This window comes from Mirounga angustirostris, unplaced genomic scaffold (genome assembly GCF_029215605.1).
Source record: "Mirounga angustirostris isolate CCGP_5_RB_7025 unplaced genomic scaffold, mMirAng1.0.hap1 SCAF_16, whole genome shotgun sequence".
NCBI classification, from domain to species: domain Eukaryota; kingdom Metazoa; phylum Chordata; class Mammalia; order Carnivora; family Phocidae; genus Mirounga; species Mirounga angustirostris.
The window spans coordinates 13,273,508-13,300,424 of NW_026991724.1; the positions used below are offsets into that span (position 1 = coordinate 13,273,508).

General features: G+C 44.1%; 1 protein-coding gene across 1 annotated transcript in view; it reads right to left on the minus strand.

Annotated features, from left to right (window-relative positions):
• The window catches only part of HYDIN (HYDIN axonemal central pair apparatus protein), a 358,851-nt gene that overhangs the window by 133,999 nt on the left and 197,935 nt on the right, over positions 1–26,917 (minus strand). Inside the window, exons 20-23 of the mRNA XM_045890776.3 lie at positions 26,626–26,899; positions 24,504–24,647; positions 18,658–18,801; positions 12,495–12,808 (exon numbers count right to left, since the gene is read on the minus strand). Of these exons, the coding sequence (XP_045746732.1) occupies positions 12,495–12,808; positions 18,658–18,801; positions 24,504–24,647; positions 26,626–26,899 (876 nt within the window). The remainder of the gene's footprint in view (positions 1–12,494; positions 12,809–18,657; positions 18,802–24,503; positions 24,648–26,625; positions 26,900–26,917) is intronic.

Sequence of the window (26,917 nt, forward strand, 5' to 3'; positions counted from 1 at the left end):
AGCATTATATGATTCCAAAGATAAGAAGGCCAACTCTTGCTTCAAGGGACTCAGGAGGCCAGTGGGTCAGAGTCAGAGACATATGAATGGGTATCATTCAGGATACAAGTGCTCTGATAGCCAGACGTGCAGAGTGCACAGTGGTTCAGTTCAAGGCTGGGGCGGGGGCGGTTAGACAGCCTGGGTTTGAACTCTGGCTTCCCCATTCACACACTATGTGACCTGGGTACTGTGTTGGTGATGGAGTCCTCCTCACCTGATTGCTTGAGGCTTAATATGCAGAACACTCAGCAGGGTGCCTGAGTCGGGGTAAAAGTCCAATGCCCTGAGCTGCTCCTGCGCTGGGGCTAAGTGGGGAACACCTTCATTGCTGGGATTCAGATGAATTCCCTCCCTTCCTCTACCTCCACTCATCACAAACCTGCTCCAGATTAGATCGGCCCCCGTTTTCTATCTCTAAGTGGAGACTATAATCATTGCTTTAAGTCATGTTAAAAGTAGGCAAATTCCTGAGCCCCTCTAGGTACAAAGTCCCAGCCACGTTTCCTTATTTATTGCCTGGCTTTGTGGTCTTACAGTTGCTGAACCTCCCACGTTGGGAAGCAAATGACAGATGGGGCTGGCTCAGTGCCTTCCCTTCCAGCTCGTCCCAGCTCTGCCACATGAGAAAGGTAAGCAAACTGCAGACACATACCCATTATGAAAGCAGCCTGCCTTAGCCCTTTGACTTGATTATGTCCCAGAATGCTTCCAAATGGTCACCTATGCTAAGGGGGAAGTTGGTGGCACACATCACTGATTAGCTGAAATTCAAGTTACCCAAAACTGAAGCTCAGAGAGGTAGTAAGTGGCTGAGGTAAGTTAGCCTGGCGCCAAAGCTCGCACTCTTAACCAACTTTGCTGGGTGGTCTACCTCTTTAATGGGTAAGGGCTTCTCCTTGGTTACTTCTGCCACGCCAGGCCCATGGCAGTGACTTGCAGGATTTTTCACTTTAGGGGTAACTGGAAGCCACAACATAAAGAACATACAGTGTATTGTCTAGAACCTTTTTTTTTTTTTGACTATGAGGGCTCCATCCTGATTGTAATCTAGGTAAGGAAAAGCAAGCCACAGCTGACCTTGCCTTGAAGTGACTTCCCACAAAGAGTTTGTTGCAAGGCGAGTAGTGGAGGAATGTACCCAGAATCTCCATGAAGCTCTCCAGAGGGATTTCTGTGAGAAATGGCCACTTCTATAAAAGCTCCAGAAGGTGTCCCCACTGCTACATACTCTTCGAAACACGGCCAAACAGGTAGGCTGTGAAATCTCCCTTGTAATCAGTTTCAAAGCCCTTTAGAAATACTTTCAAAACAGGATGGTTTTTTCAAGTTCATTTCTTTTAATGTCTGGTCTTCAGTAGATGCAGCTAGCTTTGGGGGATTTTAATTAATATGAACACACAGATAAATCAAATAGACTCTTTTTAAGAATCAGATCACTAAATGAACCAAGCAGACATAACCCTAACTCAGGTTCAAATATGCACTGATGCTTTCCACTGATTTCTTTAGAAGCCAGCTTCGCTCACACTGAATATCTATGAGGCCAGTACCCTCCGCTGGTGCTGGAGGCACCAGGAAAATGCCTTAAAAAGAATGAATCTATAATAAGGTGCCTAGAATTCTTCTGTAACAACATTAAAGCAGGATGAAAAGTTTCATTACACTCAAAACTGAAATGAAAAACAGCTCAGTTCATTTCTTCATGGGGTAACAGACGTGGTATCTCAGGAAACTGGATGAACCGACTGCAAACAGAAGTAGATGATACGATCCCTTCCGGTGATCACCTTCAAGTTAAATATGAAATGAGCAAAAGGCCCACCCTCTTCAAAGATCTCCTTCAAAGGTTTGGCCTTGATCTCTTGTGGGCCCACTACAAAGGAACTTGTTTCTGGAAGCTCAGACTTGAGAGATGGCTACAGTCTTCCCATCAGTCCCAGAGGTTAATCTGACCCCCTGGACAGATAAATTCTCTGGCCCATCATAGCAGGAGAGGAGATTCTAGGTGGATGGGCCATGGGCGGCCTGATGAGGGAGGCGTGGGAAGCTTCTAGGGGCATCACCATGGAGTATAAGCAGGTCAGCTGGAGGCTGACCTCATGCTGTTCTCTTTCACTAGGGACTTCAAATTTACTAAGAATGTCACACATTTATAATGGGGGTGATGCACATTTGCTTTATTATTATAAAATTTGGAAATTTGGCCGCAGACACGTATGGAGGGAAGGCACAAGGGGAAGACCGTCACCTCCAGGCCAAGAAGAGGGCCTAGAACGGATCGTTCCCTCATGGCCCACAGAAGGAACCAACCCTGCCAACACTTTGATCTCAGGTTTCTAGCTTCCAGAACTGTGAGAAAATGCATTTCTGTTGTTTTAGCCTTCCAGTCTGAGGTAAATTAGCAAACTAACATAAAATAGCACACTAATATAAACACTCAATGTTCCTTCGAACTTTCTCTGTGGGAATTCCTGTTAGCTTATCCATACCTTGAAATTAAAAAATATATATATATTGAAATTGGCATTTTAGCCCACTGTGTTACTGGGAATGGAACTGTTTCCCTGCCATTTAAAAACAAATTCCCTTTTCTTGGTTTATGTGGCCACTTCCTTCTTTCTCAGCCTTCTTTGCCGAGTCCTCTAATTTTGCCTACTCTTCCAATCAGAGTCCCCTTCTTGGGCCTCCTCGAATCACAGAATGCTAACCTGAGAAAGCACATTATCCTGATATCCCCCAACCTGCAGGGTGGAAAGAAGATAGACCAAAGAAGACAAAACTGCACATCCCGCAAACTCCTTTCATGTTGTCACTGGACTGAGAAGAACTCAGGTTTCCATCCTCATCTTTGCCATCCCCTGTTTCTGCCAGAAGTTCTTAAATGAACAGATGGGGCTAAGGGCCATCTGTAAATGTGTTGTGAGGAGCTAAGTGTCTATGACAGAGATTTACAAATCTGTTATTTTTTTTTAAACCCATCCGTGAAGTCCTGTTCACTGGAAACTATTTCTATTGTTCACTTGGTGTCATATAGCACCCGGCTACTCACCAGGTTGTGCTGAAGGAGCTCAACTCCTACACTGATTCTTGCTCTGTGGTGGGGGTGGGTACATATTCACGGAGCTTTATCGTCATCTTGTCCAGTCCCAGACCCTCTTTCTCTTCTACCACCAAATCTGGACTGTTCCTCTCCTCACCCAACAGCACTATCACCAACCTACCTAGTTCCTTGAACTGAAAATCCAGGCACCAACCTTGATAGACCCTTTTCTTCCCCCTCATATCCAGCCCCTCAGCAAGTCCTATTCGGTCCTCCTCTAAAATACCTCTCACCTGCCTACAGACCACGACAGTTCTCACATTACTGAGGTCCTTGGTACCACAACTTATACATTTAGGTCATATTGGGGATCTCACTTGTCAATTTCTCCTTCCCATTCTTTCTCCTGACACCAACCCAACAGTTACTCCAACTTGACTGCTGTCAAGCTCTGCTGTTACTTCTTGCTCAGGCTAACCTGATTCTTAGAGGCCAATATGGCATCCTTCAAACATTGTGAAAAATCAAAACAAAAGGTTTTAAAGTGAGGTTCCGCAGTGGTTCTTTGGTTACACACTGTGAAGCACAAGAAGGAAGAGCCAGTTTGGGTTCCTGGCTTTTGAGGTGCAAGGAGGTGGCTGGGCCCCACAAGCTGCCTCTCCACTTCTCAGCACACGTGTTTTCATGTGTTTTGATGGGGAGCGGGGATGAGAACATGCAAGAATGAATCGGACAAATACTAAAAACACCACCACCACAACCAGTGGTTTATAAATTAATATGGACAGGGATGGGTCTCATTTATCTTTGCAATCTCCACAGCACCTAGCACAATGTTTGGATAGAGTATTCACAAAAGGTTCATTTAATTGAAAAACAGATATATAGTAATAGAATATATAGAAAAATATTCTTTGATATGTCAGTAAAGACAGCGGTTAAGGCAAGGGCTTTGCACTCAGTGCACACCTGGAATCTGGGTCCATTGTGTGGGCTCAGTTTCAAAGGGAGAATATTAATACTTCCCAGGACTGCTGCTGTGTGACATGAGCTAAGATACGTAATGGGGTTAGAATTGTGGCTGGCACATGATAAGCACACAATTGTAGTTACTTTTATGGTCAAAATTACAGAATCTTCCTCTCATGCTCTTAAGATTTGGCCCTACACAATTGTCTACAGGAAATAATTGCTACAGGAGACATATTTCGCTCTGGAAGGCTGCTAAAAGAGGTTCTTCTCACAGTAAAGATACAGATTTGTTCATTGTATTGGTGGTCTGATCCTAAGGTTTCAAAGATGGGGATGTTATTGTTCATATGAAAGGTCAAAGCTGCAGAAGGAGAAAAGGTGAAGGTGCCTACGAAGCTGGAGCTCTGTGCTCCATGGTGACAGGGCAGTGGGGCTGGGAATAGGCACAGAGGCCTCATCGTGAGTTGCTTTCCCGTGTCTGAGGGGCTTGGCAGCTGACCATGTCCCTGGGGCACTGGTAAGGTCCCTCAGATGGCCTTCGGAGAAGCTGGTGCCAAATTTCATAATCAGACGCCCATTTCTTTGGCTTGGGACTCACCAGGGCAACACAAGGGGTCTGATCGGTCATTGTGGTGGGTGTCTTCGCTCTTTGCGACATGGGATCCAGCCTCCCTTTCTCGGCTTAGGTGCCTTACGTTCCCCTCTGGCAATTAGCCTGTCTCTCACTTGCAGCCTAGCTCTGGGGCAGCACTGGGTTCCTCAGGCCTTAGCTGAGGAATGGACACAGGAACTAACCAGAGCCAGTGAGTTGCAGCAAAACATTTGCCGGCGCTTATTTCAGAGAAAGAGCCTCTACCTCTTTTCCCTGGACTTGAACCTGGCATATGAGAGCTGGAGCTGCTGGAGCTTCTGAGTCATCTTGCAACTGTGTGTGCAGGACCTGCCCGAGAATGGAGCTGACACAGCAGAGGGCAGAGCAAAGAGATGGTGGGGGAAATAGGAGGTACAGGTGACATTGCCTGACCTTGGCTCAAGCTGTGCCTGAAGCCTACACCTAGACACTTTCTGTTACATGAGCCAATGCTTTTTTTTTTTTTTTAAGTTAGAGTCCCGTTTGCTAAGGACCCAAAAGTTCCTTATGGCATTACAAAGTCATCAGTATTGAAAATCCATTTTTAGAAGCCAATTTGGACTAGCAGAGAGTGGAGGGAGCATAAGCACTTGGTGCTGGCAAGGTTGGGGTGTCTGGTAGGTTGAATAATGGGCATCCTCCACATGTCCCTGTTGGAACCCCCATAACCTGTGAATGTTTCCTTACATGGCAAAAGAGGGACTGTGAAGATGTGATTAAGTTAAAGTCTTGAGATGGGGGAGATGGATTTGGGTGAGGCCAATGATATAATCACAGGTGTCCTTACAAGAGGGTGGCGGAGCGTGATGCTACTGCAGAGAAAAGAGAGGGGGATGTGGTAATCTCAGCAGAGGCAGAATGATGGGAAGACACTATGCTGTGGGCTTTGAGGATGGAGGAAGGGGCCAGGAACCAAGGAATGCCAGGAATGTGGCTCTAGAAGCTAGAAGAGGCAAGAAGGGGATTTTCCTAGGTTTTCCCTAGAACCTCTGGAGGGAGCAGAGGGAGGATGGTCGTGTCCACACTTGGCTTAGGGAAGTGGATTCAGACTCTTGACCTCCAGAATGGGAAGAGAATAACTTTACTTTGTTTTAAGCCACTCAGTTTATGATGATTTGAGGAGTAACAAGAAACTAATACGGGGGAGGGGGCAGGAGGAGGATAGCCCCCATTCCCACTGGCTTCATTCCTTGGGCTGTGAAATCATCCTGGCTCAGACACAGGTTGAAGAGAGTTAAGGAAGAAAGGGGCCTGGAGGGGCTTCAAGCTTGACTCGGCGTTGTGCCCAAGGCCAGCTGTGGCCACTGCTTCTGTCCCCACTCTGGCCCCTTCAGCTCCCTCATCAGAGCTGCATTTCCTCCTGTGCCAGGGCTCCCTGCTTGCTTTTATCGCTATCCAAACTTCTCTGGGAGGTGGAAAAGAAAAAAATGTGAGTGCAGGAGCTTCAGGCATTCTGAGGCATGCAGGGAACAGATAGGGATATTTATGGAAGGGACTGAAGCTTAGGCAGCGAGAGGCACCTGCAGCCCTCAGGCTTCAGACTGATTTCAGGAGAACATGTCTCAAAGCCGCCCCTGGGATGCTGCTTCTCAAACATGGTCTGGTCTTAACATTTGATTAGTGAACATTAATTAACATTAGCCTCCTCAGTTTCCTCAATAAAGGAGTATCTGTCAGGGCTGGCATTTACCCAGCATGTATTACATGACAGGCACAGCTCCAAGAACTCTGCAGGTAGGGGAGTCCAAGGTCACATGGGGCAGGCAGCTGAGCAGGAGGATCCTCAGAGTCCAGGCTCTTGGCCAGCACACTGAGCAGCTTGGGACAGCTGGACGCGAGGATACCCCGGGCCTGCCCCCATGCAATCAATAAAGCTGTTTTTGTTTCGAAAGAAAACTAAAGAACCTGGCTGTGGGGAGGCGTGGTGGGGAGGACAGGGAGGTGCACCGGGCGGCCTGGCTCCAGCCTTGGTGAATGCAGCCTGGCACAGGAAAAGGATTTTCTACCTTTGTCTGAAAGAGAGGGGTCTAGGTCCGTCATCTTGGTGTCTAAGGACCCTGTAGCTCCAAAACTTTAGGGTCCCGGGAAGTGCTTCACTTAGCGGCACTTGGTGTGAAGGAATGAAGGAGAGGAATGGACCCTTTGGGCACCAAAAGACAGCCACCAGTTTCAGATTTTCTTTTTTATCTCAGTGACACATGTGCTTCTAGACACATCTCATTCAATCCTCATGACAGCTCCTTCACTGTCTGCATTATCCATACTTTATGGGGACGTAAACCAGAGCACGGGGTCATATGGCCAGGAGGACAGAGCCCGGATTCTAACCAGTTATGTCCAACTCCACAGCCCAGGACCTCAACGACCACCAATATATCATGTCTTAGAAAAGTTCCACTTTGGGGGCAACAGAAATTGAGGAATGATGCAGAGACAGATGGAAGCATCCAGAAACGAGGCTTCCCCTACCTTCCCTCCTCAGTCCTTCCACCCTCCTCGTCCAATCACAATGTCAGACAACTGATGCTCATCACAGAAAAATCAACGTGAGAGCAACACGCGTTCCTTTGCTGCAGGGCTGGATGCCCTCAGGCCCCTGTGCTTGATTTATCTATAATCTGATTTGGAAACAAAAAGGCCACACTGGAGAAAGGGGAACCCTCTTACACTGTTGGTGGGAATGCAAGCTGGTGCAGCCACTCTGGAAAACAGAATGGAAGTTCCTAAAAAAGTTGAAAATAGAGCTACCCAATGACCCAGCAATCGCACTACTAGGCATTTACCACAAAGATACAAAGGTAGTAATTCAAAGGGGCAGATGCGCCCCAATGTTTATAGCAGCAATGTCCACAATAGCCAAACTGTGGAAAGAGCTGAGATGTCCATCGACAGATGAATGGATAAAGAAGAGGTGGTATATATACACAATGGAATACTACTCAGCCATCAAAAAATGAAATGTTGCCATTTGTAATGACGAGGATAGACCTAGAGGGTATTACGCTAAGTGAAATAAGTCAACCAGAGAAAGACAAGGAACATATGATTTCACTGATATGTGGGATTTAAGAAACAAAACAGAGGGCCATAGCTGAAGGGGGGGAAAAATGAAACAAGATGAAACCAGAGAGGGAGACAAACCATAAGAGACCCTTAACTCTAGGAAACCAACTGAGGGTTGCTGGAGGGGAGGGGAGTGGAAGGATGGGGTGGCTGGGTGATGGACATTAAGGAGGGCATGTGATGTAATGAGCACTGGGTATAAGACTGATGAATCACTGAACTCCACCTCTGAAACTAATAATACGCTATATGTTAATGAATTGAATTTAAATAAAAAAATAATAAATTTTTTTTAAAAGGCCACACTATCCTTGGAGACCACTTGGCCACATGCTCTAAGTTCTAGCATCACCTCAGCTTTGTGGCCCTGAGCTGGGGCAGAGGTGCTAGCCAAGCTAGCATCTCTCTGGCCTCCTAGGGGTAAAGGCTGCTTCACGTGTGGGCTGCCTGTGTGTCTCTTCCACGCAGATGCCGTGAAGCATCATGTTCTCGACCAGCTGAGCAGTCACGCCAAAGAGACAGACCCAAGAAAGGACACGTTCCTACAGTGCTGGCTTTTGCCAGTAGACATACCCGCACTGTATCTTTCACCCTGGTTTCCTCATGACATGCGTATGTACGCACAGCCTGGCCCATCAGCTCCCAAAGTCAGTCCCGAACCCAGTCATGCACGTGAACTCACGTGCATAAGTGTCTAAGACAATGACCGGCTTTCCTCTTAAGGAGTGCTTTCTTAGCATGCTTGTCCATTTTGCTTCTGTCTTTGTTCTTTTATGTGACATGAGGGCCAACTCAGAAAAAAAAAAAAAAATGCTCGAACAAGAGAGATGCTTTAAATGGCCCAGTCAGAAATGCCTACAAAGTCACACCCATGCACACATGCGTGTGTATACACACGTGTGCACACACAGCAGATGCGTGTGTGCTGTGACAGGGAAAGATGGTGAGAGTGGCTGCACATCCTCATATCCAGCCCTAATAAAAGAAAAAGAAAAGCCTCTTTCATGCTTCGGTTTCTCTTACTAACGGTAAGGCTTAGGAGAATTCTAATTGGAAAAGAAAGGTTAGGGTTGGTATACCTGATAAAAGTGACCTTTAGCCAATGAGTGGTTTATGTTTTTCTGACTGTCTGCAGAGAAAGCCTGTCTGAAAGGCAAGTGGCATTTTTTTTTTCTAATCAAGGTGACATTTATACCTTGAATCTTTCCATTTGACAGGTGCCAAGAAGCCCACAGAAAAGGGGAATCTTTAATCAGTGATGAAATGATTCTCCCTCGCCACAAATACCCAGGCCAGGGCAGGAGGAGCAGTTACAAATTAGAAAATGCCTTTTGAGGACCTACTCTGTGCTGGGCTCTGGGATCCAGAGGTGACAGGACAGATGAGCTCCCTGGCCTCAAGGGGATGAAGAGCCAGCCGGGACGTTGGACACTGAGCCATAATTACAAGTGTGATGTGTCCCGAAGGAGATGGGCCACCAGGGCCCATGGCAGGGGAGGCCAGGTAGGGAAGGGTCTCCAGACAGCTTCCCGGGGAAGCACACTGGGGCTGAGACTTGACAAGAGAGCAGAGGCTGGTGAGGTGGGGCGTGGGAAGAGCTTCCAGCAGAGAGTGCGGGCTTAGACAGGAACGGCACTGGACGGGAAAGGGGCCAGCATGGTAAGGGCAGAGTGAAGTGAGAAGAAACTGGGGAGAAACACAGGGACAGCCCACGCTGAACCTTACTGAGCACAGTAGGTATTTTGTACTTCATCCTGAGAAGCATGGTGCTCACTGAAGGCTGAAAACCAGGGCAGTGACCTGTTCATCACTTGGTTACCTGGGTGGATGATGGAGCCCGGCTGGGGGCACCAAAATGGTCCAGGCAAGAGAGGATGGTGACTTGAATTAGGGTAATCACCATGGAAATGGGAATGAGGAGGTTTTAGAAGGCAGAATAGGTAGCACTTGGTGATGGGTTTGCTGAGTGAGGTCAGGGATGGGAAGGAATCTAGATGCCTCTCAGGACAACGCTGTCATTCTTGGGGACAGGGGGCCCTGGAGGAGAGGCAGGGAGGGGGTCGGGGAAGAGCCCGAGTTTGGCACGGGCCATGTTGGACATGAATCACCTGGGAAACATCCAAGAGGAGATGTCAAGAAGGAGAAGCCCTTGGGACTCAGCAGAGGGTCTAGGTGGAGACAGTCAGAAGCCCCAGTGACAGGCATTAGCTGCCACTACAAGAAGAGCAGGGGCCTAGGAGGAGCCCTGCATCCCACACACAGTGCACCTGTTCCTGGCCCAGGGCTGAGAAGGGGTGGAAGGTTGAGGGGATAAGCAGGAAAGCAGGAGAGTGCAGTGTTATTCAAAGCAAGAAAGGCAGGTGTTTGGAAGGAGGGGTTGGGTAGCCATGTTGAATGAGGCTGAGTTATCTTTCTGAAGAAAAAAAAAAAAAGAAAAAGCAGACTTTGTCGCCTCTGGTTTACAAATCTCCCCACAGCTTCCAAGAGTCTAAACTCCTTATCTCAGGCACCAGGCCTCTCACATACGACTGCCAAGCTATACCCTAGACTTCTCCCTGGCTTCTCCCCAGCCAGTGAAGTCTATGCTACGGGCACGCTGATGGGCTCTCTGTGGACACTGGTAGATGCATCCTCGCCCTTCCAGGCTTCATTCTCCCTCATGTCAGCTTTTGTCGGGAGATCTGCCCTACTCCCACCCCATTCAGTCCACGGGGTTCTGAGGTCACCACGGCAGCCCTTGGTGTGGGACAGGTGGCCGAGACAACGCTGATCAGCACTTTGCTCTCCACTGAGCCACTGACTTGGGGAGGGGAGAGGCAATGGGACTGAACTGGTCTGATCAGAGTGAATCTCCAGAGAGTTCTGGTACAAGGCCTAATGTTCCCTTCTGGGAGCTCAGATCTGCAAGGATGCAGCCCCAGGAGTGCTGGCAGCCATGTGGGGACCATGGGAGAAAAGCGGACCTGAAAACTTGGCTAACACACAAGAGAGAGCAGAGCTGAAAGACGGGGCCCCTGGCTCTGGTGACACTGTTTGAGGCTCGCTTTAAGCTGGGCCGGAAGCCAGAGTGAATCTGGACTTTCGAGTTGTAGGAGCCAGTCAATGTCCTTTCCTTTTTGTTTTTGTTTGGGGTCAGGTTTCCTGTCACTTGTGACAGAATGGAATCCAAGAATCCTCACTAACATAAACATGCTATTCCTGTTAGGTAGAGTGTTTCCTCGTTGCTCCACCAGAGACACTGAACTGTGCTTATCAGGGCAGTCTTCCTGGATTCTTCTGAGCTGTCATCCCCGCTCTGTCCTTCCTCAGAGCCTGGTGTTATCACATGTTCCCTCTGCTTCCCCAAAAGCCTCAGGCCAGGAATAAAGTCTTACTCACTTTTATATCCCTGACGCCTCACACATTGTCTGATGCATAAGAGTCACTTATCAAATGTTTTCTGAATGACTCTCTGAGTGAATGAGTGAATGAATGAATTATAAGCAGAGGTTCGATATCGAGATATAGGAAGATCCTGAAGATGGGGAAAATGGTTAAAAAGATGCTTAAACCAATGAAAAATTAAGTGCATCATCTCCAGTATTGGCCAAGTATATTTTCAAAAGCCATTATTTTAATTACGGAAATGGCCTCTCAAAAATGAAAAATAAACAAAGCATGTCCCTGGCTCCCAGACAGAATAAACTCGTGTAGCTATGTTACATCAAAATAACTTCACAGAATCTGGTATTCAAAGCTCATTAGGTCAGGCTGGCTGATTTCATCCCAAACCGAAACAGTCCTTGGCATCTAATGAGCAGGCTCTGTCGTTCGGGCCCCGGCCGGGCTTCAGGGCTACTCTGGGTCATGATTAGATGTCTCTGAAAGACATCCAGAGCAAGCCGTGGTTACCATGGTAACAAGCAAGGGAAGGGAAAAGCTGGCTGTCATCTACAAGATGAGGGTTGCATACGGGAAGTACCGTTGAGCTGAGGAAACAACATGAGCCTTCCCTATTCAGAGTGGCTACTGGACATTCAGGGGCTGAACACAGAGCTGGCCAAACATCCAAGAGGGAGATATACAGAAGCCCGTTTGTCCTGGTCACCAGTGAGGCTTTGGACTCCCCAAGAAAATGTTCCTAAGGCCTGAAACAGGCTGTTTATATTTTTTTAAGGAGTGTTTTCCAAATTAAATTTGGATTTAGCTTTTAATTGAACAGAGAGACACTTCTAAATCCAAATATTGTGAAAACGGCTTTCCTCTTTCAGCACTCACCACCTCCCACTGCTTTGTGCAGATATATACGTCTGCATGGACATGTGTGTGTATATATATGGGGTAGACTCGAACTCACTGAAATATGCAGAGCATGGAGCTCAGTGCAGCACATACTCAATGTATTGTAATCCTCGATTCGTGCTTTGATTTTGAAATGCTTAAGAAAACGCTATAAAGACTTCATTTTTTAGTGACAAATTTCTAATGATCCAGCCACTCAATTCAAAATTAAAGCAGGCTTATGGATATTGAGCGGCTAATCTGGGGGTAATAGGGGCTCTCAAAGATGTTTCATCTGGTTTTCCCATTTGAAAATCTAGGATGAACCATGATTTGAGGCCCTTTGTTCTTTCTGTCAATAATCAGTTGTTGGAACTGAAATGCGAAAGATCAGCACACAGAATTCAGGAAACCTAGTGCAAAGCCAAAAGGAGAGGAAAATGACCAGTAGAGAAGAGCTCTGAGGGACTGCTGGGCAGGTGGTACCTTATCTGATTTTCCTCGTTGTCCACCAGGAAGAACCAGCGGAACTTCACCACCAAGGGGCTGCAGTTGGTAATTGTTATGTATCGGATCACCTCGGTATCATTCAGGATACAGCCAAAATCCAGCTCCATGGTCTCAAAGCTGAGGTTGGGGTAGTTCACTTCTCCACGCAGGTTCAGGCTATCTACTTGAGGGTGCTCCATGTACTTGATTGCTAGAATTTCTTCTGCCACCCAGTTGTTCAAATCATTTCTGTAGGAAGGGTCAAATTTGACCAGCAAGTTTTTTTCTCCATCAATCTCCAGTTTAATAGGCTACAAACAAGATAATGGGGGAATTACTAACCTTTGTACTGTGCATTTCTAACCTGATCCCTGAAACAGGACAACCAAAGTGATTTATATGTATTTATGTACCTACACACATGCAGATGCACACACATATATATACTCACAGGTTAGTATAAAATACATATATATCCACACTTCTTTGGTCCATAATTATATATTCACACTTATACATAATCAAATAGCTAGTATATCTAAATCTATATAGATTCTATACTGTATCGATAACTATAGATATTTTATTTTTTATTTTATTTTTTTATTTTTTCATTTTATTTTTATTTTTTTAAAGATTTTATTTATTTATTTGAGAGAGAGAGAATGAGAGACAGAGAGCATGAGAGGGAGGACGGTCAGAGGGAGAAGCAGACTCCCTGCCGAGCAGGGAGCCCGATGCGGGCCTCGATCCTGGGACTCCAGGATCATGACCTGAGCCGAAGGCAGTTGCTTAACCAACTGAGCCACCCAGGCGCCCTATAGATATTTTATATACATATATGCATACACACATTTTATTAGTTGAAAATGAAAGCAAGGAAAATCTGGACAGGAATCATTTGAAGGAAGGGATTTTGGTAATAGTTGTGAAGTTATAAGGATTGAGGAGCTGCAAAAGGGAAAGTCTGCAATGAATAACTATTTAAAATACTCTTTTTTTTTTTATAAAGATTTTATTTATTATTTGACAGAGAGAGAGAGAGAGCATATGAGAGGGGGGAGGGGCAGAGGGAGAAGCAGACTCCCTGCTGAGCAGGGAGCCCGATGCGGGACTCGATCCCGGGACTCCAGGATCATGACCTGAGCCGAAGGCAGTCGCTTAACCAACTGAGCCACCCAGGCGCCCCTATTTAAAATACTCTTAACTGAAAATAAATTAGATTGTAAAATGCTCTTCCTAGGCAAGTGGGAAAAATCCATTGCTTAAGAATTTTTTAAAAGGCTTTTAGAGCCTGGGGGAGGGGCTCTGGAGCGGGTGACCCAGAAAGGGATGAGCAATTTAATTTCTTTACTCATGTCTACAATTCTAACTCTTAAGCGCAGTGTTATCTACTTTCTGCTATTTTCTATTCAACTTAAAATGACACCCAGAAGCTTGACAGAGTTTGTTCAGTAGATTGTGTTTATCCTTTTCTCTCTTTGATTCAAATCCCCATGTTCCTTGTTGCCAAGGCCACTAGAATACTTTACCATACGAAGCCTGGCTACCAGTTGGCTTTTTCAGGAATTGCTCAATTCCCACAGTTAATCCGCAGGAAAGGCACCTCCTGGTTTTGCAGACAGTGCCCTGAGGCAGTCGGAGGCAGGAATGAGTGTTTTATGGAGCTCCTGCCTCTCCATGGAGTTTTTGGGTTCAGGTATTTCACTGTGCGTGCCCCTCAGTGTGACATGATTAGATGGCTTTGGTGTCCAAAGCCAATCACCTGACTCAAGATTCAGAGGGAGGGCAGTGACTCTTCAGCCAGCTAATCCCATCTGAGAGCACGGCTGGCCACTTGGGCAGGTGGCTGGGGCACAATTTAGAACGCATTCTTGCAAATGGCACCATGTCTAGCACTTGCGATTGCGATGCCTACCGTTCCAGTATCTTCGAAGATTGACTTAAATGCTTTCCCCCTCTTTGTTGTTTTGTAGAAATGATACACATCTGCAGAAGTCTGCATTATATGTAAAAGCACAAAGAGGAGAAAGGAGAAACTCATCTACAATGTCACCACATATTATTTCTCAGAGTTAATATTTTTTAAACATTAGTCCAGACAGAATGGATGGATAAATACAATTTTTACAAAAATGAAATTAGACTAATTTATTTTTTAAAATGTTTGAGTTTTTCCTAAAAAAAAAAAAAAAAAAAAACACCTGAAAAAAATATTCTTACACAAGAGATATTAATCCTAAAATCATAGACTCAGGAGCTAGACTGCTTGGTCCAAATCTGGCTTCTGCCAGTTACCAGGTCTGTGGATTTGAGCAAAGCTGCTTAGCCTTCCTAGACGTCAGTATCTCCATCTGTGAAATAGGGGTAATAACAGTCCCTACCTCTTTTTAAGAGGACGAAATGAGTTAATATTTATGTGATGTGTTCAGAGCAGTGCCTGGCACATGGTGTATGTATGGCATATAAATGCCAATTACTATTATTATCCCTTTATGATCAAGAAAAAAGATGGTTAAGTATTAAGCAGTTCCAATTTAGACAATAGCTTACCTGTAAAAAGGGAGGAAATATCAACCCTCTTTTGCTCCCTGCATCTCCCAGTTTTTATTGGCTGTAGTGTTACTTTTTTTTTTTTTAAAGATTTATTTATTTATTTGAGAGAGTGAGAATGAGAGAGAGAGAGTACATGAGAGGGGGTAGGGTTAGAGGGAGAAGCAGGCTCCTTGCTGAGCAGGGAGCCCAATGCGGGACTCGATGCGGGACTCGATCCAGGGACTCCAGGATCATGACCTGAGCTGAAGGCAGTTGCTTAACCAACTGAGCCATCCAGGCGCCCCTGTAGTGTTACTTTTTATAAGTAGAGCTTTCAAACATTTTGTTCCCAAGTCATAACCACCAAAGTCGTGTAGTCTCAGTTCTACAGCTGAATGGGCTCAGTGCTTCCTACCAGTCTTTCCCTGATAGGGTTTTTCATTGCTGAGTGCCTTATTCGGTTCTTCTCCTGAATGGCTGTATTTCTTGGCAAACGGGTTTTTCAGCAAGTTGTCTGCATGCTGTGTTCATTGATTCCTCGCGTTCTGAGAGTGTCTGTCTGTTGTCTTTACACTCAAAGGACAGTACCTGGGTTGCTCTTTCTCTCAAAATTCTGAAGTCATTGCTCTGTTGTCATCTGGCATTAAGTATTATCATGGAGAAGTCTGTGGTTAGTCTAAACTCCTCCCTTGATGGGTCCCTTCTTTTCTGCTTAGAGGCCATAGAACTCTTTGGTTATCAGTAAGACCAGGAACTTCACTAAGATAGGTCTCCCTGTTGAATATTCCATAACGTTCTGTCCCAGGACAAGGTATGGCCTTACTTTAAAAAATCTAAACCTCTTATTCAAGCCAACCAGTTCCCCTCCCCTGAAGTAACCAAGGTTACAAGTGTCTTGCTTATTCTTGTGGAGATATTGTATGAATATAAAATCACGTTCATATATGTATTTTTATATTTTTTATATATATTATAGCATACTGTGCATTCTTGTTCTGCAATTTGCTTTTTTCACTGGGAGATCACCCATCAGTGCATATGGAGTTGCCTTGTAGCTGCATTTTATTCCATCATAAAATTCTATCAACAATGATTTAACCAATCTCCTATTGATGGAAATTGACTCCCAATCTTTTGCTCTTGTAATCAATATTGCAATGAAAATTCTTGTCTATATGTTATCTTGTATAGCTTAAGGGTAAATTCCTAGCAGTAGAATAAGTAAGTCAAAGGGTATGGGCATTTAAAATTTTGATGGCTGTAGCCATATTGCCTTCTGATGTATACCTTCCACAACACTGTGGGAGTTTCCACATGCCCTCCCAAGGCAGAGCACTATCTGATTTTTTTTTTTTTAAAGATTTTATTTATTTGAGAGAGAGAGAATGAGAGAGAGAGAACACATGAGAGGGGATAGGGTCAGAGGATGAAGCAGACTCCCTGCCAAGCAGGGAGCCTGATGTGGGACTCAATCCAGGGACTCCAGGATCATGACCTGAGCTGAAGGCAGCCGCTTAACCAACTGAGCCACCCAGACGCCCAAGCACTATCTGATTTTTGCCCTTTGCCAATCTGATAGGAAAAAAATGTGTTTCATAGTAATTTTAATTTGCATTTCTTCTAATGTGATTAAAGTTGAGCACATTTTCATATGTTTAAGAACTGCTTTGTTTTTCTTTCTGTGAACTCTGTTCATTTCCTTTGCCTATTTTTCTATTGGGCTGTTGGTATTTTTCCTGTTGATTTGTAGGGGCTCTTTATTTTTTTAAACTATATGTATGCTTTTATTAAAGTTACACATGCAAATCATATGAAAGGTCAGACCATGCTGCAAGAGTTACTACAAGAAACAGTAGTTCCTGACACAACCTGGCATCCTAACAATCTAGAGGCTGCCATGTCTCAATTTGTAACATAGGGCTGGTCCACAGAACAGCTTCCTTGGGCAGAGAGGGGATGATCAGTTGATGGACATACCCTAAACACCAGGAATTATCCTAAAGGGCCGAAACTCACACTAGAAACATTAAATTTCCCCTGATCAATTTGATCAATTTCTCTGGGAGAAGAGCACTTATCTTTAGGTCTTGGGATAAAAGCCTGCTGCCCATATTTTTTGTGTGGAGTCAGGTGGGACAGCTGTCTAGTGCACATGGAATCCCTCTACTTCCAGTCCTCTCCTCACACTTGCTGCCTTTGAGCCTGGGCTACTTAGGCTGAATGACTCCCCCATCTTTGCAATTTCACTGGAGAATCTTCTAGAATGCAGGTTTTTGTGTCTTTTTGTCAACCCATTCCATCCTCATTCTATCTTCTAGAATTTGTTTAAATCTCTCATTATTTAGTTATACCCATCCTCTTCCCCCTTTATTTTATTGTTCTGGGGTTCTTTCCTTCAGAACATTTCTACTTCTTTCTTAAGGTTTCAGGAGGGACAAGAGAGTGGGTCTGATCTACCACCCAGGCTGAGAAAGCTGTTCATGTCTGAATTTTCATTTTGTCATCTATTTGTTCTCCTCTGCTCTCTGAGTTTAGTCTTTGTCTCCACTTAGAACACTTGTATCTCATCTTTAAGTTTTTTAAAGACAGGCCATATCATCTATCATTTATTTGAGACTATAGAGAACAAAATTTATACTTTCAGTCTTCTTCCTTGTGTAGGTTCCCTGGCAGTAGGTTTTTCTTCTGGCATTTTTCTTCTGCCTCTTCTGCCTTTTATTTCTCTATTCAAAGATCTTCGCTGTTTTTTTTCCCAGCTCAGGCTTGAAAGAAACCCACTAAAGAACTGTGTGGGAGGGGAGTGTGGTAGTGCAGTTTACAGCCACCATTTGGGAACTGTCTGCAACCCTCTCACTAAGCAGCTCTGTCCCCTCTCTGCCCCCAAGATCCATCTCCCTGAGTTAGGCTCACAGCAAATCTTCAGTCACAGGCTCCCTCTTCTAAGATCTCACTATCACTGCCTGCCCTCTCTTCCTTCTTTATACCGCTTCTTCATAAGCTGTCTCCCTAGACTGGGAGGCTAACCACAGTGGTGTGTGGATTTGGTTTCTCTTTCACTCCTTCCCTACAGCTCTGCAGTGCCACCTGTCCCATGGCCTGCCATTTCCATTGGTGTCCTCATGCCCAGCAAAGGATCACAGGGGTGATCTTGTAGGGATGTTTAGAGAATACTGCATCCTGTGTCAAGCTGGTGACTCCGTAAGCTCACAGCCTCTTCCCTCAGCACAGTTCAGATTTCTTAGTATCTGGAGATGGGCTCTCTGGTCTAGGGACTGGGTTTTAGCCATTTCCCTCTTGCCTAGAATATGGAGCTTTGGTCGGATTTGAGAAAGTAGAATTAAAAGATCTCTATTATCGTTAGTGGGAAGTCACTGTTTTCTAAAGATTCCAATGGGCAGGAATGAAGAGTCATCATAATGAGCCAAAGTTCTTACACCATTAAATAACAGTTGATTGACATTGGAGTTTATGACATTTAAAAGTTTCTGTATTCTTTCCTCTTCATTTCTTGAATTCTTTCTATTTGTCTGGACCTAAATTAGGTAGTATACTGACATTATTCTCTTCCTTTGTCACACACACAACTCTCCTAGGAGCTTGTTAGGACAGCCTTCTGTCAACTTACCTCTGGAGTTAATGGCAGAGGAGATTTATCAGTCTCGCAGATAAAGAAAGGTCCGCTTGTCGAGAGTAACACATTCACAGGCAGGGTGGAAATGTTCTTCATGACCAAGGGCTGGTAATCAGGTTCCAGGATAGTGTTAGGTTTCTGCAAGAGCAAAAAGAGGAACGCGAGTTATGATAAACATAGTAAGCCTTTAACAACCAAAGTCTCATATTCATTGTTAACAGCAGAATTAGCTTTCCCCTGCCCTTCCTTGCTCTCTATCTCTTTCTCTGTCTTCCCCCTACCCTTGAACAGATTTAGATAAATCATTTGGAATTTATAGTAGTGGACTACTGAAAAGTGATCCTACATAAGCCAGAAAACACAGATTAGATTTCTTACTCTCTTGCTGCTAGGGTAAAAATACCTATAAAAGCCATGCCTCTATAGTATTATTACTATAGAAGTTTCCAGTATCATAAAACAAAATCTAATAAATTAGTGATATCTTGTAGAAGAACCCATGCCTCATTATATTGAACAAAACATTTTCCTTATTCTATGCTTAAAATATCCAGTTTGTAAAAATTTATACATTTGCTATATATTGTTATATTGACAATTGCTTATAACTATTTCTTGTACATTATTCCTGATAACACTGGGATAGTTGATTTAGAAGCATCTTTTCATTTTCTTAGACACATCAAATTTAATTTTTCAACTGGAGAAAGCATCAGAAATGGATCTTTAGCTGAACATTTTTCTCATTCTGATGTCGGAGTCACCATTATTTCTTGTGTGCTTTGGAAAGGGGGTCCTTTAATATCATCAGGAGGCAACCACAAGCCTCAATCTCCGGTTTCCAAAGACAGCCTCCCTCCCATCGTTCCCGTAGCTCTAGCCTGTTTTCACCAGGCCTCATTGTTTTGCTTTGCTTTTTCTCCTTGTTCCAATTTCAGTTAAATCCATCTGACTCTATATTTTGGTCAGACTCTGTCTCTACTTCTTTGTTCAACCCAGTCTTCTTTCTGCTGAGGTTCCTGGCCCCCCTGGCTCTGGCTCTGAGGAGCTTGGGGAACCAGCGCCCGTGGTGCCTCTGTCAGTTTGGGCTGCTATAACAAATGTCATAGACTGGGTGGTTTAAACAACAGACATTTATGTCTCATAGTTCTGGAGGCTGGAAAGTCCAAGATCAAGGTGCCAGCAGATCTGGTGTCCGGCTTTAGATGGCTGGCTTCTCACTGTGTCTTCACATGGCTGAGAGGGAGATCATCTCTCTTATCTCTAATTTCAGGGCACTCATCCCATTCCTGAGGGCTCTGTCTTCATGACTTAATCACCTCCCAAAGGCCCCAGCTTGGGAGGTGATTGGGGATCATCACATTGGGGATCATCATCACATTGGGGATATTGGAGTTCAGTATGTGAATCTGGGGTTGGGGAGGGACACAAACATTCAGTCCTAAACAGCCCTGCCTTAGTTGTACTCCACGGGTCCCCAGTGAACTCGCAGAGTTCTTTCAGGGGTTCAGTCTGGCACTTGCCATGAAATGCCAGGCATTGTTTCCCTCCCTCTAACACGGTAATACAGCTACTGAATTCACCTTGTATTAGCAGATGATATACTACAGTCGGGGGGAGGGATGAAGGAGCACTTTTGGGCCACACAAAGGCTGTCCTCCCAGTGACCTTCCTTCAGGCCGCTGTGTCACCGCAGGAAGCTTTGACGCGAAGAAGCCATACTTGGTTGGTTTTGGCAAGAGGCCATTTAGAGGTTAGCGATGAGGAGACAATGCACACAGAGCCATTCTATTTTAAAATGACCCCTTCTCTCTGGGTTGTTTGTCTCCCCAAATATCAGGAGACATGATTTGCTGCTGGACTTCATGAAGCAAACTGGCTGCTACTTTCAGTTGACCTTTTCAATTCCCCAGAGATGTGGCTTCATCTGTGTGGCTTATGAGTGGTATCATAATTATAAAGTAGATCAGATCTGAGGAAACGGTTATAGAAAAATTCTTCCCATCGGCAGGGCTGGTGTCATTGTAGTCTAACGTCCTAAATCAGATCTGCTACCTCGAGCCCCAAATGAGAGAGGACAGATAACTGGGTGTTATGTAATTAAATCAGAACACCAACACCAACAGGCCTCTTGTGCATGCTGGGTAATAAAGTCGCATTTCTTCATTGTCCCTTAAATGGCTTACATGTGAGTGGGAAATAATGAAAAAAAAAACAAAACAGTAGTGGGACAGAGTTCACAATTATGGTATTTGGGGGGAAGAAGAGAAGTGAAAAAAAAAAAAAACAACACAGAGTTGTAATAATTTGTTTTTTAATTCAATAAGTCACTGCCATATTCAAAATATTTGTTCTTTTATTCTAGTGATAAACTCAAACAGAGATTTAAACAAGAATTAAAAAAAACCCCAAGGCTTAAGGATATAAAAAGAAGAAAAGGAACACTACGCACACATTTTTATGAGTGTTTATGGGCTTATGAAAAAAGATCTAATAAGAAACCAGGCTGCATATTTAATATACACTGTAATGTCTTACATAAAATATTCAATAAATATTCACTGAATTTTGTCTGAATAACCAAATTTAGAGGAATACGATGCCACTGAATTTGGTACACTCTTGCCAATAAATATTTTTCCTGATTACTTTAAAAGGAAAATCTTAAGATAGAGCAATGAAAACGTAATAACTGTAGCAGGAACTCATGTTGTATTAATTTTTATATGTCTCATGGAGCTTGTCACAGTTAGTTGACCATCCTGTAGCTGAAACCTATATTCTACTTCAATGTCTACTTTCTGCACTAGCCCATTAAGCCAGGGTTTTGCTGTGTCTTTGCTGCCATACAACGTTAAGTGCTCAAAAACTATCTGTTGGTTTGAAGTGAACTTGTACATCTCACCTCCCCTACTTGATTATAAGCTCCCTTATTCATCTCCTAGCAGAGCACTTTATCTGTGGTGGATGCTCAAGATATTTAATATGAACAAAATATAATGGCATCCACTACCAGAAACAATGGTCTTGAACATTCTCTTTCAAGCCTCCAGGTAACAAAAGGATTCCTGGTTGACTGCCCCATAATCAGTTAGGCACTGCCAAACTTAATCCATCTGCGTGACACCACGTCAGGACTTAGCTTTGGTTATGTATGTCCCACACTATGGAACAACAGCTTACTTCATACTTAAGTTTCCCAGTTGGCTGTGAGGTACATCTGGGAGGGACTATTCTCATTGTTATATCCCTAGCTCTCAACACAGTGCCCGGTACATGGTAGATCTTGATAAATATTCCACTCAGCAGCCAGTATGACTATTCATACTGTGAATAAATCTCCCTCCCTCCCAAAAGCCCTCCAATGGCCACCCAGAACAAAACCCAAAGTCGAGAACATGCCTCCCAGTCATGCCAAACTCATCTGGCCTCTGCCCATTTTCTCTAGATGGACCTCATGTCATTCCGGACACATTCTCTAAGGTGATCTTTCAGTTTTGTATATTCACCAAGCTCTTTCCTAATTCAGGCCCTTCACACGTGCTGTTCCCTCCGCCTATGATTCTTTGCCCCTCCCTCGTCACCAGACTAACTTCTATTTCTCCTTCAAGTCTCAACTCGAGGTCCTTGCTGAAGGAAGCCATCTATGACCACATGTAGAAATATGGCCATGTCTCCAAGACATGTTCTCATAGCGCCTTTTATCTCTTCTTCATAGCACTGTTTAAAATTGAATCTTAAACAACTAAATTTTAATAAGTTGTTTATAGTCTGTAACGTTGACCAGTCTCTTAGCTTTGACTATGTCAGGCTGGTTCACCAGATTTCCAGCACCAATACAGTCCTCAGCTCGGGAGATGTTCTCTACATATCTGTCTTGGATCTTACACAATTCTAGGATGGAAGTCTGTCTCGGAGTAGGTCACATCCTGTTGTGACGTGTCCCCCACCTCCTCACCATCCTGACCCCCTGCCCCGAGCGGCTGCCATTCCTAGCTTTCCCCATCCTCTGCCTCCTCCATTCATTGCTTGTCCCTAATGGCCATCTAAAGTCATGGACATTTATAGCCACATAAATTAAAGAGTGTGAATCAAACAGTTTAAGTTGATTATTCTCAGGCAGTGTTAGGTTATCTGCATAAAAGCTTAACTTGCATCTCCATTTCCCCACACAAGTGTGATGGGAACGACAACAGAAGCTGCAGCATAGATTGTGGTGAGGAAACAACTGGGAAAGTGTATGTGAGGAGAACAGCTTGACGCCAGTGCTTATCAAGCAGTTAAGTGGTGGCTATTCTTTTTTTTCTTTTTTCAAATTTTCATTTAAACTCTAGTTAGTTAACATACAGTGCAATATTGATTTCTGGAGAAGAATTCAGTGGTTCATCACTTATGTACAACACCCAGTGCTCATCACAAGTGCCCTCCTTAATGCCCATCATTCATCTAGCCAATTGCCCACCCATCTCCCACCATCAACCCTTAGTTTGTTCTCCGTCATTAAGAGTCTCTTATGGTTTGTTTCCCTCTCTCCTTCTTTCCCCCCTCTCCTTTTTTTCTCCCTCCCATATATTCATCTGTTTTGTTTCTTAACTTCCACATGAGTGAAATCGTATGGTATTTGTCTTTCTCTGATTGACTTATTTCGCTTAGCATAATACACTCTAGATCCATCCATGTCATTGCAAATGGCAAGATTTCATTCTCTTTGATGGCTGAGTAATATTCCATTATATATATATCACATCTTCCTTATCCATTCATCAGTCGGTGGATATTTGGGCTCTTCTCCATAGTTTGGCTATTGTTGATGATGCTGCTATAAACATCGGGATGCATGTACCCCTTCAAATCTGTATTTTTTATCCTTTGGGTAAATACCTAGTAGTGCAATTGCTGGATCATAGGGTAGTTCTATTGTTAACTTTTTGTGGAACTGCCATACTGTTCTCCAGAGTGGCTGCACCAGTTTGCATTCCCACCAACAGTGTAAGAGGGCTCCCCTTTCTCCGCATCCTTGCCAACATCTGTCATTTCCTGACTTGTTAATTTTAGCCATTCTGACTGGTGTGAGGTGGTATCTCTTTGTGGTTTTGATTTGTATTTCCCTGATGCCAAGTGATGTTGAATATCTTTTCATGTGTCTGTTAGCTATCTGGATGTCTTTTCTGGAAAAGTGTCTATTCACCTGTTCTGCCCATTTCTTAACTGGATTATTTGTTTTTTTTGGGGTGTTGAGTTTGATAATTGGATACTAACCCTTTATCAGATATGTCATTTGCAAATATCTTCTCCCACTCTGTAGCCTGCCTTTTAGTTTTGTGATTGTTTCCTTTGCTGTGCAGAAGCTTTGTATCTGTATTTGTATCTGAAGTCCAGTAGTTCATTTTTGCTTTTGTTTCCCTTGCCTCTGGTGATGTGTCTAGTAAGAAATCGCTACAGCCGAGGTTAAAGAGGTTACTAATGGCAGCTATTCTTACTGATTATTATAATTATCAATAATTCTACTCCAACCCTTTCTATACTGTGATGTTTATTTAATCTAGTTAGAGTAAAAGGATCAACTGAAATGCGTTTGCAGTGCGCTGGAATACCCGTTCACTTACTTTGGTCTTCTAAACCAGGAATGATGGAAGTAGAATTTCCATAGCAATTTACATTTCAGAAGAATGTAGGTTTAGATTCAGAAGTTTTAGTTGAATGTGTATTGGCCTCTGAAGCTTAAAAAACATTGGCTGGGTGTGGGTGTTAACAGGCTTCCCATTAATTTAGCTTTCAAGATGGAAATGTGAACAAGCTGACCCCTACTGCACCCGCCCCTGGCAGCACGCCACACTGACCTTCTCCAGTCGGTATATGAGCTGTTTGGTGGACAGCTGGATGAGAGGTGCTATGAACTCACAGAGGATATTCACAGTCATCACCAAGCTCTTCCCCTTTTGCGCCCCGATCATGGCATGGCACACCAGCTTTTCTTTGACTCTCTGTAGAGAAGACACATCAGCACTTTTGGAACATCGATAGCTCAGAAAACTTATTTCTCAACAATCAGCAAGCTAATTCTCAACTACCTGTCTGGAGACACCAGGGAAAAAGCACATTTTTCTGAGCGGTGCATTCCAGGGATTGCCCTCTGTCACACTATTATTAAAGTCTGACTGGTCGAATATGTCCTGGATGGATCCTGTGTTGGTTTCTGACTGCTCCTGAGGGCACAATTTATATTCAGTTCAACATGTATTATGTATCAGGACTGTTAGGGACTGGACATACAAAACAGTGAGACAAGGCAGGTAAAATCCTTCCTGGGCTTATAGTTCAATGGTAGATACATGATTTCTTATAAGCTAGTCAGGAGCTATGGCTAGAAAAATTTTGTCTTTCATTCTTGAATATTTAAAAAAAAACATGCTATAGAAACCAATATTTCTTTGGACCCAAAAGGCCCAGATTTTTATAAAGAACAAAGGACCTCGAGTGAAGCTTATATTGAAGAGTACTCAGGTTTTGGATGTTCAAGTCTCTTCTCAATTATATACTACAACAGGGAAGAACATTCCAGGAAGCTTTTAGTAAATCCTAAACTGAATTTAGAATCCCAGCTGCTCAGATTTAATGCCTTTAAAAATATGATCAGCTCTTGATAACAACATTGTAAATGTGCTCCTGCAACAGGTGGCCAGTGTCTTGAGATGAGGGGCTGCGTTCTATTCATCTCTGCAGCCTCAGTGCCTAGCACAGTGCTTATCATGGGGTACATACTTAGTAAAAGTTGGCTGACTCACTGAATAACAGAAAGAAAGAGCACATTAATTACCAGAATGGGAAATAACCTTTTTCTTTTTGTTTTTGCACTGAGGATGTATTTTGCCTGAAAATGCTCTGCAAAGAAACAATGTAAAGGAAATAAAATCTGTGACCCTAGAGGAGCTAAGGCAAGGGACAGGCTTTCCCATCTTGTCTTCAGGGAGAAAAATTTCTATCGTTTCCTATTTTGTGAGAAAGAAGTTCAGTATCACCTCCTACTTCAGTGACACCAGCAGGAGCTCAAGCATGATCATTTCTCATCCAGAGAGTCTGCATTTGTGAGGTAGAAGAGGCTCAGGAGTAATGTAGGAAGTTTCTTTTATTTTTTTGACAGTTTCCAATTTCCATTAGGGAATAGGAATAAAGAGACAATGATTTGGAACTGCTTAAATGTTAAAGCAGAATAGTGATGATATAAATATGAGCAAGACATCAGAGTTGCTGACAATGACTCAGCTTTTTAATTGACACATAAAAAGATGATGGTTATGGGCGCCTGGGTGGCTCAGATGGTTAAGTGACTGCCTTTGGCTCAGATCATGATCCTGGAGTCCCGGGATCGAGTCCCGCATCAGGCTCCCTGCTCAGCGGGGAGTCTGCTTCTCCCTCTGACCCTCCCCCCTCTCATGCTCTCTGTCTCTCATTCTCTCTCTCGCAAATAAATAAAAAAAAAATCTTGGAGGAAAAAAAGATGATGGTTATAAAGAGGAAGCTGTTGTGTCAGGTTGAGAGGGAAGGGACCAAGGATGTCCTAATCCCTGGATAGGAGAGGCGGCTGAGAGTGTCTCTAAAAACATCCTTTTTGAATAAATATGAAATTAATATTGCTAAGTGTTAAGAAGAGGCTTAGCTTTGGCTGAATGCTGGCTGTTCCTCTGTCAGAGACTTGCTGGCTGGTCCCTGCTGACCCTGGGGATGAGAACCTACTTGAAATGGTATTGTAAGGTTGGGTTCATGGTAGCTGTAGAAACAAACAGAAAACTGAGCAGAGCTGAACCCTGAAGGCAATGGGTGCTGCCATGGTAACTTCGTGCTGTGTGAAAAACCATGAGAAACCACATCCTTTCTTCAGATAAATGTCAAGGGACTCTCCTAAGAAATACAGCAAAGATTTATTTAGGAGAAAAATAGCTTCTAAATGTGCTGTCCTCTTACCCTGGGAGTAGCAGAATAGCCTTCGAGCATCACATCAATCGTCTGGTCTGGGTACAGCTCCATTCTAACGGGATGGAGCTGAAACACGGGGCCTGGAGGAGCCCTGGACTCCTGGGAGCACTGGGGTTGGGGCTGGCTCTTAGCAAGACCCTTCTTAGCCAGGCCCTTCTTGCTCAGCTTGTCCTGTGGACAGAAATCTTCGTTCATCCAGAACAACTGTTGGACCCGACGTCCTTTGTTGGTCAACTTGAAGTGGTAAAAACAGGTGTCCAGGCTGGAAAAGAGGAGGCAG